Raw genomic sequence first — 13,051 nt, 5'->3', positions numbered from 1 at the left:
TCCGCTACCACCACTGTGCTCGCTAGCCATGAGCCCAGCTTCTGGCTGAGCAGCACTCCCCCTGTGGGAGCGCACTGACCACCAGGGGGCAGCTCCTGTATCAAGCGTCTGCCCCCTGGTGGTCAGTGCATGTCATAGCAACCGGACGTTTGGCTGTTCGGTCAATTTGCATATTAGCCTTTTATTATATAGGACAGCCGTGGGCAAACTACGGCCCGCGGGCTGGATCCGGCCCGTTTGAAATGAATAAAACTAAAAAAAAAAAAAAAGACCGTACCCTTTTATGTAATGATGTTTACTTTGAATTTATATTAGTTCACACAAACACTCCATCCATGCTTTTGTTCCGGCCCTCTGGTCCAGTTTAAGAACCCATTGTGGCCCTCGAGTCAAAAAGTTTGCCCACCCCTGATATAGGATGTAATCCTCATGACACCCTCAAACAGGGAGGGGCTATTACCAGCTCATTTTACAACTGAGGAAACTGAGGATCAGAGAAGTTAAGTCACTTGCTCAAGATCACACAGCCAACAAGCAGCAAAGCCAGGATTCAAACACAGGCCATCTTGCAGTGTAGTTCATAATGTAACCACCATCAGACCAAACTGCCTAATATAACCTGACTACTCTCAAATCCTCAGTGCCTGGCACAGGGCTGGGCACCACCACAGGACTTAATAAGAATTTGATAACTAGAAACTAAAGAAAAAACTTGGAACATAAAAGACCAGTGATAGCCCTAACTGGTTTGGCTCAGTGGATAGAGTGTCGGCCTGCGGACTCAAGGGTCTCAGGTTCAATTCCTGTCAAGGGCATGTACCTTGGCTGCGGGCACATACCCAGTAGGGAGTGTGCAGGAGGTAGCTGACCGATGTTTCTGACTCTCTCTATCCCTCTCCCTTCCTGTCTGTAAAAAAATCAATAAGATATATATTTTTTTAAAAAGACCAGTGATGGTTTGTGGGAGCAGGACTGGTGACTGAGGTGGGAGGGAGGCTGATGTTTTCTTGGATGTCCTTCGGTGCTCTTCGGCTTTTTAACCAGGTAACATATGACTGTCAGTAGCAGCCGCATAAGGGTTGTGCAAGCAGTGTCTGTCCCAAGGAGGGGACAGGAGAATCAGAGGATGGAGGTGCCTGGAACACTTTTTCCTGGGTATCTTTCATGCTTTTAAAATGTTTTACCATCTGCATATACTACCTAATCCAAATCGTACTTATCCTTTTAAAAATTATTCAATGACCAATCAGCCAGAGAAACTGTGGCAGGAGGGGACGCTCTGGGGATGAAAGTGACTGTGGAGGGGTTCTAGCAGAGTAGGGGAGGACCCAAAGGAGGAGCCAGGGGGCCTGGACAAGTGTCCTCTGATTTCTGGACCCTCAGGTTGTATCTAAACCAAGCCCACAGACCCTAATTCTGCAGATAGAGATTCTGAGGCCTAAAAGACAAAGGGAAGTGGCCGGAGGAGACGCTGAGGTTCAGCAGCTGTGCAGAGACCTCTTCTCCTGACTCCTGATGCAGCCAGGCACACCGTAAACACCGAGGAGCCAGCCCAGAGCCAGGGTCCAACCCCAGGCAGTGCGCACCCATTATCCACCCGGACGCCTTCCATTCTCACGAGGTAGGAGTTATTCACTCCATTTTGTGAAGGACGAGGCCGAGGCCCGGAACAGTTACCGACCACAGTCAAGAGACACAGCCAGGCCTGGGCAGAGACTCAGGCCCAGGTTTGGGGCCTCCCAAGCCCCTGCTCTCTTGCTACCCGAGTCACGCCTCTCAGAGTTATTTCCCATTCATTCAGGACAAGTCCCACCTGGAACTACTTGTCAATGTCTTTGTCTTCACACTCTGAGTTTTATGGGGCTGGATAGGGATCTTATCACATCATAAGGTTTGTCCCCACTGCCTACAATCCGAGCCAAATCTCAACCTTCCCTAGAAAATTACCAGCGACCTCCTTCTGAGAAACATCTACTAGTATGTAACTGACTCAGTAAACTCCCCTGGTAGCATTTCCCAGCATTTCCCCCCTGACATGGATAATTCCTTGATTCCTCTGATTTACTTCTTCCCAGCAGAGGCTTGTCCTCAAATGAACCTCCTGGTTTTCACATACAGCCCTGCCTTCCCCCAACGCAGGACAGGGGCCGTGTCCTCTTCCCCCTGGTAAAAGGTGCCAGATCGGAACCCTTCCGAATCCCCAGAGCTGTCTGAGTCCTATATCCTGCAAAAGGATATTACGGCCTGATGTGTAATTCATGTCTACCAATTTATCATTCCTACAGACAAAGCCTTCCAAAAGGATTTATGAGGTCCTACACATTCAACTCGGTGCAAAGTAGGGCAGCAGTCGAGGCTTCTCTGATCTGAGACCATGTAATAAAAACAGGGCATAAAAACAATGTCCTAGCATCTAAGACACACACTGAAACTTGAGAAAAACCCTTCATTTCTCTCCAGCTCTTTCCTCTAACCCAGTGGTTCTCAATACAAGGTCCCTGGGCCAGCAGCATCAGTATCAGAATCACCGAGGAACTTGTTAGAAATGAGACTTCCAGCTCCCACTCCAAGCTGATGGGACACTCTGGGGTGGGGCCCAGCAATCTGTGTTTTAACGAGCCCCCGAAATTATTCTGTCCCATGAAAACGGACAGTAATAACTGCAATACCTGCAGCAGCTACCACTAACTGAGCATCTACTGTGTGCCCAGCATCTATTCTTACCCCAATCTCATTAGTCCTCATAACTGAGAAAACCTTTATTCCACATGCCAGGCTCTGGGCTAGGTACATTTTGTGCACTCTGTCCTTTGTTCCCCACAATAATCCTTTGAAGAACTTAGTATTATCATGCTCCCATTTTACAGATGAGAAAATTGAGTCCCAGAGAGGTGAAGCCACTTGCTCAAGGTCACACAACTTAGAAGTGGCCAAGGCAAGAAGAAAATTCAGATCTGTTGGATTCCAAAGCCACGTTCTTTCTGTCCCACCACGGGAGCTCCCCAGGGTCTTTCACAGCTACATCCGCCTTGGGAGCTATAAAGCTGGGTCAGGTGAGATTCGAGGAGGGGAGCAGGGCAGGCAGGATGGGCCCTGCCTAGACCTCCACAGTACCATTTCAGCTACGATGGGAAAGGAAGCCTCGTGGTGCATTTAAAGGAACAGCCATCTCTGTCTAAAAAACAAAAAAAGACAGGGCTCAGGAGGCTTGTTCTCAGCCTCTCTCTCTTCCCACTCTGGACCTCAGTTTCCCCACCTGATATCATTATCATTGTCCACAAGGCCGAATGGCCTGCCCCCAGTTTATTTCTTTGACCTTGTCTCCCCTCACCTACTGTGTCGAGCCATGCTGGTCTGCTTTCCGTTCCCTGAACACCCCAAATCACACTGACCTCAGGGCCTTTGCATCAGCTGGTTCCCTCTGCCTGGATCACTCTATCCCCTCACATTTCCATTGCTGTCTTTCTATCATTTAGACCTCAACTCAAATGTCACATCCTCAGTGAGCCTTCCCCGACTACTTTACTTAATGTTATCTCCTATCCCATTAACCTGTTTTATTTTCATTCCACTTAACACAATCTAAAATTATTCATTGTTTAATTGCTTAACTGTGCATTGTCTGTCTCCCCCACCCCAGAACATAACTCTGTGAGAGCAGAAACTGTGTCTGCCTTGTTCCCCGATATATTCCCAGAAACTGTTCGGCACTGAGCAGCTAATTACACACTAGTTGAATGAATAAATACCAAAAGAGAAAATCCAGACTCAGAGGCCAGAGTCCTGGCTCTTTAACATGTGACCCTGGCAAGCCAGTTTGCCTCTCTGAGCCTCCATTTCCCTCCTTGCCTAACAAGGGGAATGAACTAGATGCTCTCTAAGCATCTTCCAAGACCGCCAGTCTTGGAAAGTCAGGCCTGGAACCTTCCCAGTTGGTCCATCCGGAAGAGGCAACTGGCCAGGGTCCCTGCAGCAGCTGCCCTCCCCCCCCCCCCCCCCCCCCCCCCCCCCCCCCCGCCACCGACCCTGTCCCTGCCCAGCCACGCAGTCCTCTCACTCCCCCTTCGCAGAGACTGTTAATGAAGTGCGCACTGCTAAATGCAGTTACAATTACGGGGCTAAGAATAAGAATAAGGCGCTGACATCAGCCTCTCAGTTTCCGAGTGAATCAGAAGGGGAGGGGGGAGGAAGAGGGAGGAGGAAGAAGGGGGGAGGGGGCATGGTGCTCCGGAGCTGACAAGTGGAAATAGCACAGCGTTAAATATAATCCAGCACTGGCCTACATCAGTCTGGAGAGGCAGGTGATGGCGGCCCCCAGGGCCAGGGCAGACAACTGGATTCTTCAAGGAGGTCAGGCAGCCCCGTGATGGGGATCATCCAGGAAGGCTCTCAAGTGGGCTGAGGCACATTGTAGCGGGATCGCGGACCCTAAAGGGGTGCATCTGAATGTGAACTGGCCCCTGTACCACAAAACTTGCTGTTTTGATAGCACAAGCACAACCCCAGGGCTTACACAGCCCTTTCCCACCTGGAATCTCATTTCATGTCAAGAGATAGAGGGTGGCCTATCCAGTCAAACACCCCGGGTTTGAATCACCACCATGCAACCCCAGAGAGTCGTTAAACTACTCCAAGCTGCCCATTTTCCTCATCTGCCAAATGGGTACATCTGCAGCAATAACAGTCTTCTGGTTGCTATATGATTCAGGGAGATCGTGGAAAGCACCAAGCACAGCCAAGCAGCCTTCCAATTATTTTATTTTTACAACCCTGAGAGACGCTCAAAGGGAATTAACTTTTTTTTTTTAATAGGGAAACGGAGGCCGAGAGCCAAAGAGAAGTCATATTCAAACCCCAGGGATTAAACTGGGCTGGGGAGAAAGAGAACTCCAGTGCGGCTGGTTGGTCATTCCAGGTGACAAGAGGGTGGCAACTGGGCTCTGCCAGACAGTGGGACTGACTGTAGATCTGAAAAGGGGGCGGGGGGCAGGGAGACAGAGAATAGATTACAGTGGGGGAGATGTAATCTATTAGATCTCCCTGAGCACATTCTCCAAAACTGGCACCTTTCTAACAATTCTTAAAAGACATGCTGAAGCGATGGTTGTTAAGGCCACAATGAGAAGAGGAGGCAAACGAAAAGAAAGGCCCTGAGACAGGAGAGAAGGCCGGCCAACACAGAAGCTCTCTATACCCTCGCTCTCCTCCACTCTTCTGCCCACCCTCACTCACCCTCACTCAGCCTCTGGGATGGAGGAGGGCGGGGAGTGAGGCAGCAGCATGCTCAAAGGAAGGCATCCCTCCTTCCCCCTTCCTACCAAACAGGACCAGGTGGGCCTTTGGCAGCAGCAAAGGCACGGAGGCTGGAGTCAGGAGTCTGGCAGCATGGGGACAGGGAAGAGGAGATTCATGAGGGAGAGAGAATTTAAGAAAAGAGTTCTGCCCTGGCCGGGTGGCTCAGATGGTTGGAGCATCGTCCCACATAGCAAAAGGTTGCAGGTTCGATACCTGGTCAGGGCACCTACCTAGGTTTTGAGTTCCATCCCTGGTTGGGCGTGTATGGGAGGCAACTGACCGATGTTTCTCTCTCAGATCGATGTTTCTCTCTCTGTGTCTCCCTTCCTCACTCTCTAAAAATCGTTAAAATTAAAAGAGCTCTAAGAGCACCAGAGCAGATGCTTATGCCAGTGATCCATGTAATGGGGGAAGGGATGAAACCTGATTTTTCTGAGAGACTTCTTTCAGGGTAATTGGCGTAAGATAAAGTAGTTTGGGTCCATATTCTCACAACCTGAACCATGGGAATAACTGGCTCAATTCTTTAACGTGCCGCAGTTATCCAAACCTAGAGGAGTTCTGCCCAACGCCCAACACATAGAGGAGACTGCTGCACTTGGTGGGAAACTGGGGAAGGGGACAGGGGGACAGGAAGTGGCCCACCCTAGAGATGAAGGTGGGAATGGAGGCTTCACAACTTCAACTTCATGCCCTCAAGTGGCCTTGACCCCAGAGGATATTTTAAGGCCTCCTCCTCACCCGTCCAGCCCCCCTCTTAGGGCTGAAGCACTCTGTCCCCACCATCTCAGGGGGAAGGGGTGGAACAGCAGGACATTTTGTTTCCCAGAAAAACCTCAGGTCAAATTTCAAGGACAAAAGTTAGCACTTGGTCTGGGAAAGAGAACTCTGCCAAGTGGAGTAAATGGGGGCGGGGGGATGGAGCTCTGAGTCCCCCTGCCAGGATCTGTCTGGCAGGATATGGGTATCTCCGCCCCACAACCCAGGATAAGTAACTCAGACAACCTCCTTCCATTTCTGGTCTGTCCAAAGAGAAGGGGAGTGGGCTTTGGTATTTGTTTGTGGGACCCACCCACCATGCCACCCCACCCACCAGATTTGGCCCGAGTAGAAGAGGGAGGTGCCATAGAGAGCTTTCCAGCCCAGAAATGCTGCCCGAATGGCTAGGAGAGGGACCGGTAGCCAGCCGGTGTTGCCATGGCAACGTCCTCCCTGCGCTGGATCGAAGCATCCGTTGGGCAAATCAGAGCTGGCTGCTCTAGCTTCTCCGCCCTTCTCCCGGGCAGGGGAGAACTGGCCACCAAAACCACTTGGTCAGACTCAGGGACATCATCCTCAAGTCCAGACCCTGATATAACACCCCCCTTTGGTATCTGCTGAAAACTGGAGACCCAGCTGTGCTCCAAGGCAGGGTGGCAGGGCTAGGACTATACATGTGATGAAAATTAACTATTCAGGAAGAACAGGGACACAGGGAGCTGCACTGCTCCCCACCCTCTTGTTCCGCATGCAAGTCCCCCAAATTCCCATCTTTAAACCAATTCCAAGAAGGAGGGCCAATCTCTGCCTTAATTACTGTAACAATGCAATAAAATTAGCTTATTAAAAATTATAAGAGCTAACATTTTTGAGAATCAGGTTTTCCCCTTCTTCAAGCCCACAGATTCTTTTTCACTCTCATGTTCAGAAACAAGTCTTGGTAATAAGACAGAAAATAGCTAACGGGTATTGCAAGCCTACCTGGTGCCAGGTACTGACTGTATTAAACCCTTTGCATAGCACAAACAGCATAATAATTAGAAGCACAGATGCTTGAGTCAGATTGTTCAAGTTCAAATCCTAACTCCCTCACTTCCTGGTTGAGTGACCTTGAACGAACACTCTCTCTGTGCCTTGATTTTCTCATCTAAAAATGAGGCTGTTGAGTGTTCATTTTATAAGGTTGCTATGAGGAAAGAATTAAAATAATATATTTAAAGTGCCTAGGAGGATGCCTAGTCAAAGGCAATCATTTTTTAAATGTTGACCTTATGTGGTCCATGCTACTATTTTCTTTCTCAGACAGATGAGAAAGCCAAGGTCCCGTGTCTAACTCCTCCTCAATTACAAATCCAGTGCCAACAAGGCTGAGCAATGGAGACACAGACACAAAAATGCCCCCAAGTATAGGCCTCCCTAAAACCCAGCATCTCTGTGAAAAGGGCCAAAAGCAGCGTAAGAAAGGAGTTCTAAGCGTGCAAGCAAAGGTGCTTCTTGAAAGGAATTCTAGGAATCTGCCATGACCAGCATCCCAAGCCCCAGGGTGGCTAGAAAGGGGTGGGAGGAAGGGGCAGCTTCCTTTGCCCACAAAATGTTCAAACCTCCCCAGCCCAAGACAGGAAAGTGCTCTGGCCCAGTTAAGGCTAATGAAATAGTCTCCTCCTCACACAGTTTCTCAAGAAACCAGCTAAGGGTGGCAGGTAAGCCCTGAGGATGGCTGTGGCTCAATCTGGTTGATGGAAAAGATGCCTTCGACAGGAGTCAGAAGCAGCAAAAAGGGGAGGCACTTGGATGAGCCAGAGGCCTTCCGAAACACACTTCTGAGCCCTTGAGGGGACGTGGGGCGGGAATGGAGAAGAGGACAATGGAGTGAACCCGGTTCGGACAGTCCCCCTGAAGCAGTCTCTGTCCAGTATCTGAGAGATTATTCAAGCTGCTTTTAGAAATTAGTTCAGCGCGATGCTGTTCTAAAAGAATAAATCCAAAAGGCTTTTTTTAGGAGAAAATTAATGACTTTGAGGAGAACAAGAGAAATTGAGCACCAAGACGACGGTCCCTACTTCCGATTTTCACCAGGTGCTCATTAGTCTTCCGGAAATGAAACTTGACTTTCTCTCTTCCCCTCCCAAACCCGAAGCATCCCTGAAGATGAACAGACAGTGAGCATGAGATGCCCAAACCAAACCCTTGGCTGTCAGCCGCGCCCTGGGGCCTCCTCACCTGGGAACCATTTTCTACACAGTGAGATCTGGCTTTTTAAAAATCTTCTTTCAGAGAGAAGGCTAGTGGTTTACTGGAAAGAGGATCTGATTTTACTCTCCGCTTTTTGTGCCTGCCTCACTGGGTGACCTTGGGTTATACACACACACACACACCCCGGGGCTTCAGTCTCTCACACACGTACGTATATACATATTCTCTCTCTCTCTCTCTCTCTCTCTCTCTCTCTCTCTCTCTCTCTCATGCATTGGGGGGGAGGGGAAGGTTGAACAAGATGATTTCTGTCTTTTCCAAGTGAAAACCTTAAGAATTTGAAGAAATCCACTTGAAAAAAAATCAGGTGGATCTTTAAAAAAATCTCTAACATGACACAAAGTTACCTATTCTGGCTTAAGTGAAACCAGAGCAGGTCACCTGCAACCAGTCTCAATCACCAAGGCATCTGACCCATGACATGGAGCATGACTTTGGAGAAAAACCTAACTGTCCCTGCCATGGATGCTCCTACAAACCCACGCTGTTGCCCAGCCTGGCTCCTGAGACCCACGTGGCCTGTTGAACTTCAGGAGAGCCCCTGACCATCAAGTCAGGGCTCCCTCCCCCAGCCCCCATACTCACCTGATTGCTTCTCTCTGATTCTGTTCCAAGGGAGGCCACTGTGTTAGAGAGCCCCTCCATTCCTCCTCACCTTGCCTTGTCCAGAATAGTACATCTTCCCTCAGCTACCTGAAGGGGGAAGTTAAGGCCCTGAGCCTCAGTTATTTTTTCCGTAAAATGGTGATTCTGTAAAATGGCTCTGCAGTCACCATCTTTACCCCACCCCCATCTCTAGGTCTACAGCAAGACAGGTCTGCCAAGGTCTGCCCGCCCCGCCCCCCCCTTCCTCCGCCCCCCTCCACCGGCCATTCATTCACTCACTTAGCCAACAAAGTCTTCTCCTTTTCCCCCACCTGCCTCCTACTCCAACAAGAAGATGTGACCCACATTACCCACAGCTCCATTCCATGGTTATCGGATAACAGGTTGACCAGACCAGGACCCCTGCAGGCAGGAGTCTTCAGCAGGGCCCATGGACTTCTAAAACTATGGACAAAATTCTGTGGGTGTGCACATGTGTATTTTTTTTTTTACAGATAGTCCATTTTTTTTCATCAGGTTCTCAAGAGTGTCCATGAAGCCATGCTGCCCCTCTCCACCACATACACCCCTCTTCCCTTTTGACCCCTGATTGACTATAAAGGCTCTCAGATTTTCAGCTTACAAGACGCTTTTAACTCCACCCTTGTGTCTGCGGCACTGCCATCCCCTTTTTCAGATGAGGACACTGAGGCTAGGGGTGGCATGACTTGCCCAAGGTCACAGGTAATAGTAGAGAAGCCAGGCTGGAACCTGATTCTGACTCCCAATGTGGCACTCCTTGGGGAACTCTCACCCAAGCCCTCTAGCTACCCCACCTGTTGGTGAATTCGCTTCCACAGGGCAGAACCTGATCCGGAGCCCTCATGTTCCCTCTGCCTGGTCCCAGAGCCCCCAAGAGCAGGTTTCCCTACATTCCCCGCGCTCGGGCTCTGGCTAAGGTTGCACACAGGCCAGAGTGTCAGAGGTTCGGGCGCTGGATGGTGCCCAGGTTCAGCCCATCCGAAACGGCTGCTCCAGGGACAAGAGCACCCGGGGTCAGGGGCACACGCGGAGGGCGCGCAGGTGTAGAGCTGGCACTCCCCTCCCTCCCCCCCCCCCCCCCCCGCCCCCAACCAGCGGGCTGGAAAGGAGAGGATAGGCCGTCATCCGGCCAGCTCCCCCCACTCCACCCTGGGGATCCGCTCCAGTCTGATAAGACCAGGAGTCCCGAGACCCCGCCTCTAGGAGAAGCGGAGGAGAGACAAATGGGCGCTAAAGGCCTGGGCCGCAGGGCAGGGGGTCTAGGGCAGGGAGCCTTTGGAGGCAGCCAGGAAAAAGATGGAGAGTTGAGGTCTGTGCGCCACCTCCAAGGGCGGGGGGTGGGGGGCGCACTGGAGCCCCAGGGGTGAGGCAGCCAAAGCCCGTGGGTTTAAGGAGTGGGGGCACACAGAGGTTCAGGAAGGGTGGCAGGTCCGATCCAGGGACAAGCCAGGGGGCACCCAGTAGGCGCAGGTGAGCGAGGAGAGTCGGTGCGGGCGACCTAAAGGGCCCACCTGCGGGAAAGGGGAGAACGCAGAGGATCTACGGGTCCCCAGGGGGCGGCGGAGGCTGCAAGACACCGCCTTCTAGAGACCCCGGGGTCCCGGGGGTGAGGAAGGAGACCGCGGGGCGCAGCCCCGAGCTGGGCTGCGGAGGGGGCGGGGGGAGAAGAGAGAAGCCGCCTCTAAGGACGCACCGGGTCCGGGAGGGGGCCTCCGGCTTCGGCTCCCGAGACAGCCCCCGGGGTCGAGGGGGGTCGGGGGGGCGGCGCGCTTACCCGCGTCCTCATCGTCGAAGGAGTTCATGCACGGGAAGTAGATGGCGAGCGCCTCGAAGGAGGCGGACAGGCTGAGACGGCTCTGCGAGCGCTCCATGCCGGCCCCGGCGCCGGGCGCCTCGGCCGCGGCGGCGGCGGGCGGCTTGGGCAGCTTGGCCGCCCCATTCTTGACGCGGAGTACGGCGCGCGGCGTGGTGGCGGCGGCCCGGGGCCGGCGGGACTCCGCGGCGGGGCTGGCGGGTGGCCGGGAGCCGGCGGTGTGCGGAGCCCGCGGCGCGCTGTGCTCCCGGCGGCGGCGGAGGTGCTGGCGGCGGTGGTGGAAGCGGCGGCGGCGGCGGCGGCGGCGCTGCGCTCTCTGGCCCGCGGCGCCCCCCGCCGGCTGTGGGGGGCGGGCTCGGGGCCGCGCCGCAGCCAATGGGCGCCGCCCGCGAGCGGGGGCGCCGCGCGCCGGGGCGTGGGAGCCCCGTGGGCGCGGGAGGGGCCTTCTCGCCCGCCGACCCGAGCCCGGCAGGTGTGCGCCAAGGGAGAGCTGTGCCAGGCTATTTGTGACCCGGCCCCGTGGCCGTGCCCAACCCCACACGCTGCCCTCAGACTGGCCTGATGCAGGCGTCCGGTCACCCACCCACCGAGACAGGCCGCACCCAGGGACACAGACCCGCTCAGAAGGGACACACTAGGAGGGACCGGCACGCGAGACCCTCAGGTTCACGCGTGAACCCACGGAGGAGCTCAAACAGGTACCCGCTCTATTGCATTCACTTTGCAAAATCCATCACGGCCACCATCAGACTCATACGCACACCTGAGAGATTCACCCAGATGTACTCACTCACGGAGACACTTGCCGAACCAACCACAGACAGACTCCAGACACCCAGAGACCCACACAGTCAGATCCACCCAGAGACACCCTCAGACTCTCACAGACCCACACAGGTAGATAGATGCACGTGGGTACACAGACTCACTGAGCAACAAGCATAGACACGATTGGCCACACAGGGAGACAGACCCTCAGATCTCACACAAACCCACAGAGAAGGTCAAACGGGCACACACACTCTCATGTACCCACACTACTCAGACACCCCAGAATTCACATACATGGGCACTCAGACTCCGAAGACACACACTCTCAGACCTGCACAGACATACTCAGAGCCTCCCCCCAGTGACGGCTCTCTCAGCACTGATTCACACATACACACAAACATTGGCAAACACTGTCAGACTCATACAGTCACCCTTATACAGACCCTCAGTGGGAGACACTCAGACACACTTCAGTGGGCACACACATGCTCACATTGAGACACAGCCATATTGCTTCGTGGCCTTTTGGCTAAGATCATGCAGAGACATAGCCACATACAACTTAGTCACTCCCAGTGACAGCTATATCCTGATGCACAGACACGCTCAGACTCACACACAATGAAACACACACCACCAAGCTTACACAGACACTCCCGCATATACACCTTCAGTCACTCAGAGCCCCTGAGAGGAACACAATCGCAATCAGAAACTGGAACTCCATTCCCTGGCCTTGACCAGGAGCTGAGGCCCCCATCCAGCCTAACCTCTGCCAGTTGCTCTGACACCCCCTCTGTGAAGCAGCCTGGTGAGTTGGTAAGATTCCTTCCATCCCAACTGTGGCACTGTGTGACCCAGGGCAAAGCCCCTTTACCTCACCTACCTGTTCCTCATTTGTGCAATGGGGATGAGACCCTCCATTTTGGATGGTTGTGAGGATTAAGTAAAATAAGTTTCTACTGCAGCATAACAAACTACAAGGCTTAAAAACAACACCCATGTATTAGCTTACAACACCATCAGTTAGAAGTTTGAGCAGGCTCACCTGGATTCTTTGCTTGGACCTCACGAGTTATCAGCAAGACTGGGGTCTTAGCTGGAGGCTCTGGAGAAGAATCGGTTTGCAAGCTCACTCTGGTTGTTGACAGTATTCGGTTCTTTGTGGCTGTAGGACTGAGGTCCCTGTTTCCCTGTTGCCCATTGTCTGGAGTCTCTCTCTCAGCTCCTAGAAGTATCTCTCTGATCTTTGCACATGGTCTTCTCGATCTTCAGGGTGATCATCAGGATGTCAAACACTTCTCATCCTTTGACTCTCCCTAATTTCTGCTTACTAACATGAGAAAATTTTACTTTTAAAGTGCTCTTGTGATTAAATGAAGTCTACCAGGATAATCTCCCTTTGTCATATAATCTACACTAATAAAAGAGAAACAGGCAAATTGACCGTCCCTCTGCTATGCCCAGCAGCCAATCAGAGCAAGTATGCAAATTAACCCAACAAAGATGGTGGTTAATTTGCATATGCAG

At 52.4% G+C, this 13,051-nt stretch overlaps 1 protein-coding gene across 1 annotated transcript in view; it reads right to left on the bottom strand.

Moving 5' to 3' along the window:
• The window catches only part of RIMS4 (regulating synaptic membrane exocytosis 4), a 51,306-nt gene extending 40,210 nt beyond the window's left edge, over positions 1–11,096 (bottom strand). The window contains exon 1 of the mRNA XM_059706974.1: positions 10,709–11,096. Coding sequence (XP_059562957.1) covers positions 10,709–10,805 — 97 coding nt within the window. The 5' untranslated portion in view covers positions 10,806–11,096. The remainder of the gene's footprint in view (positions 1–10,708) is intronic.
• Between the last annotated feature and the right edge of the window lie 1,955 nt (positions 11,097–13,051).

The sequence above is a fragment of the Myotis daubentonii genome, chromosome 8 (assembly GCF_963259705.1).
Source record: "Myotis daubentonii chromosome 8, mMyoDau2.1, whole genome shotgun sequence".
Classification (NCBI taxonomy): Eukaryota; Metazoa; Chordata; class Mammalia; order Chiroptera; family Vespertilionidae; genus Myotis; species Myotis daubentonii.
The sequence above is the reverse complement of the archived record's forward strand: the minus strand, read 5'-3'. Positions and strand labels throughout refer to the sequence as shown.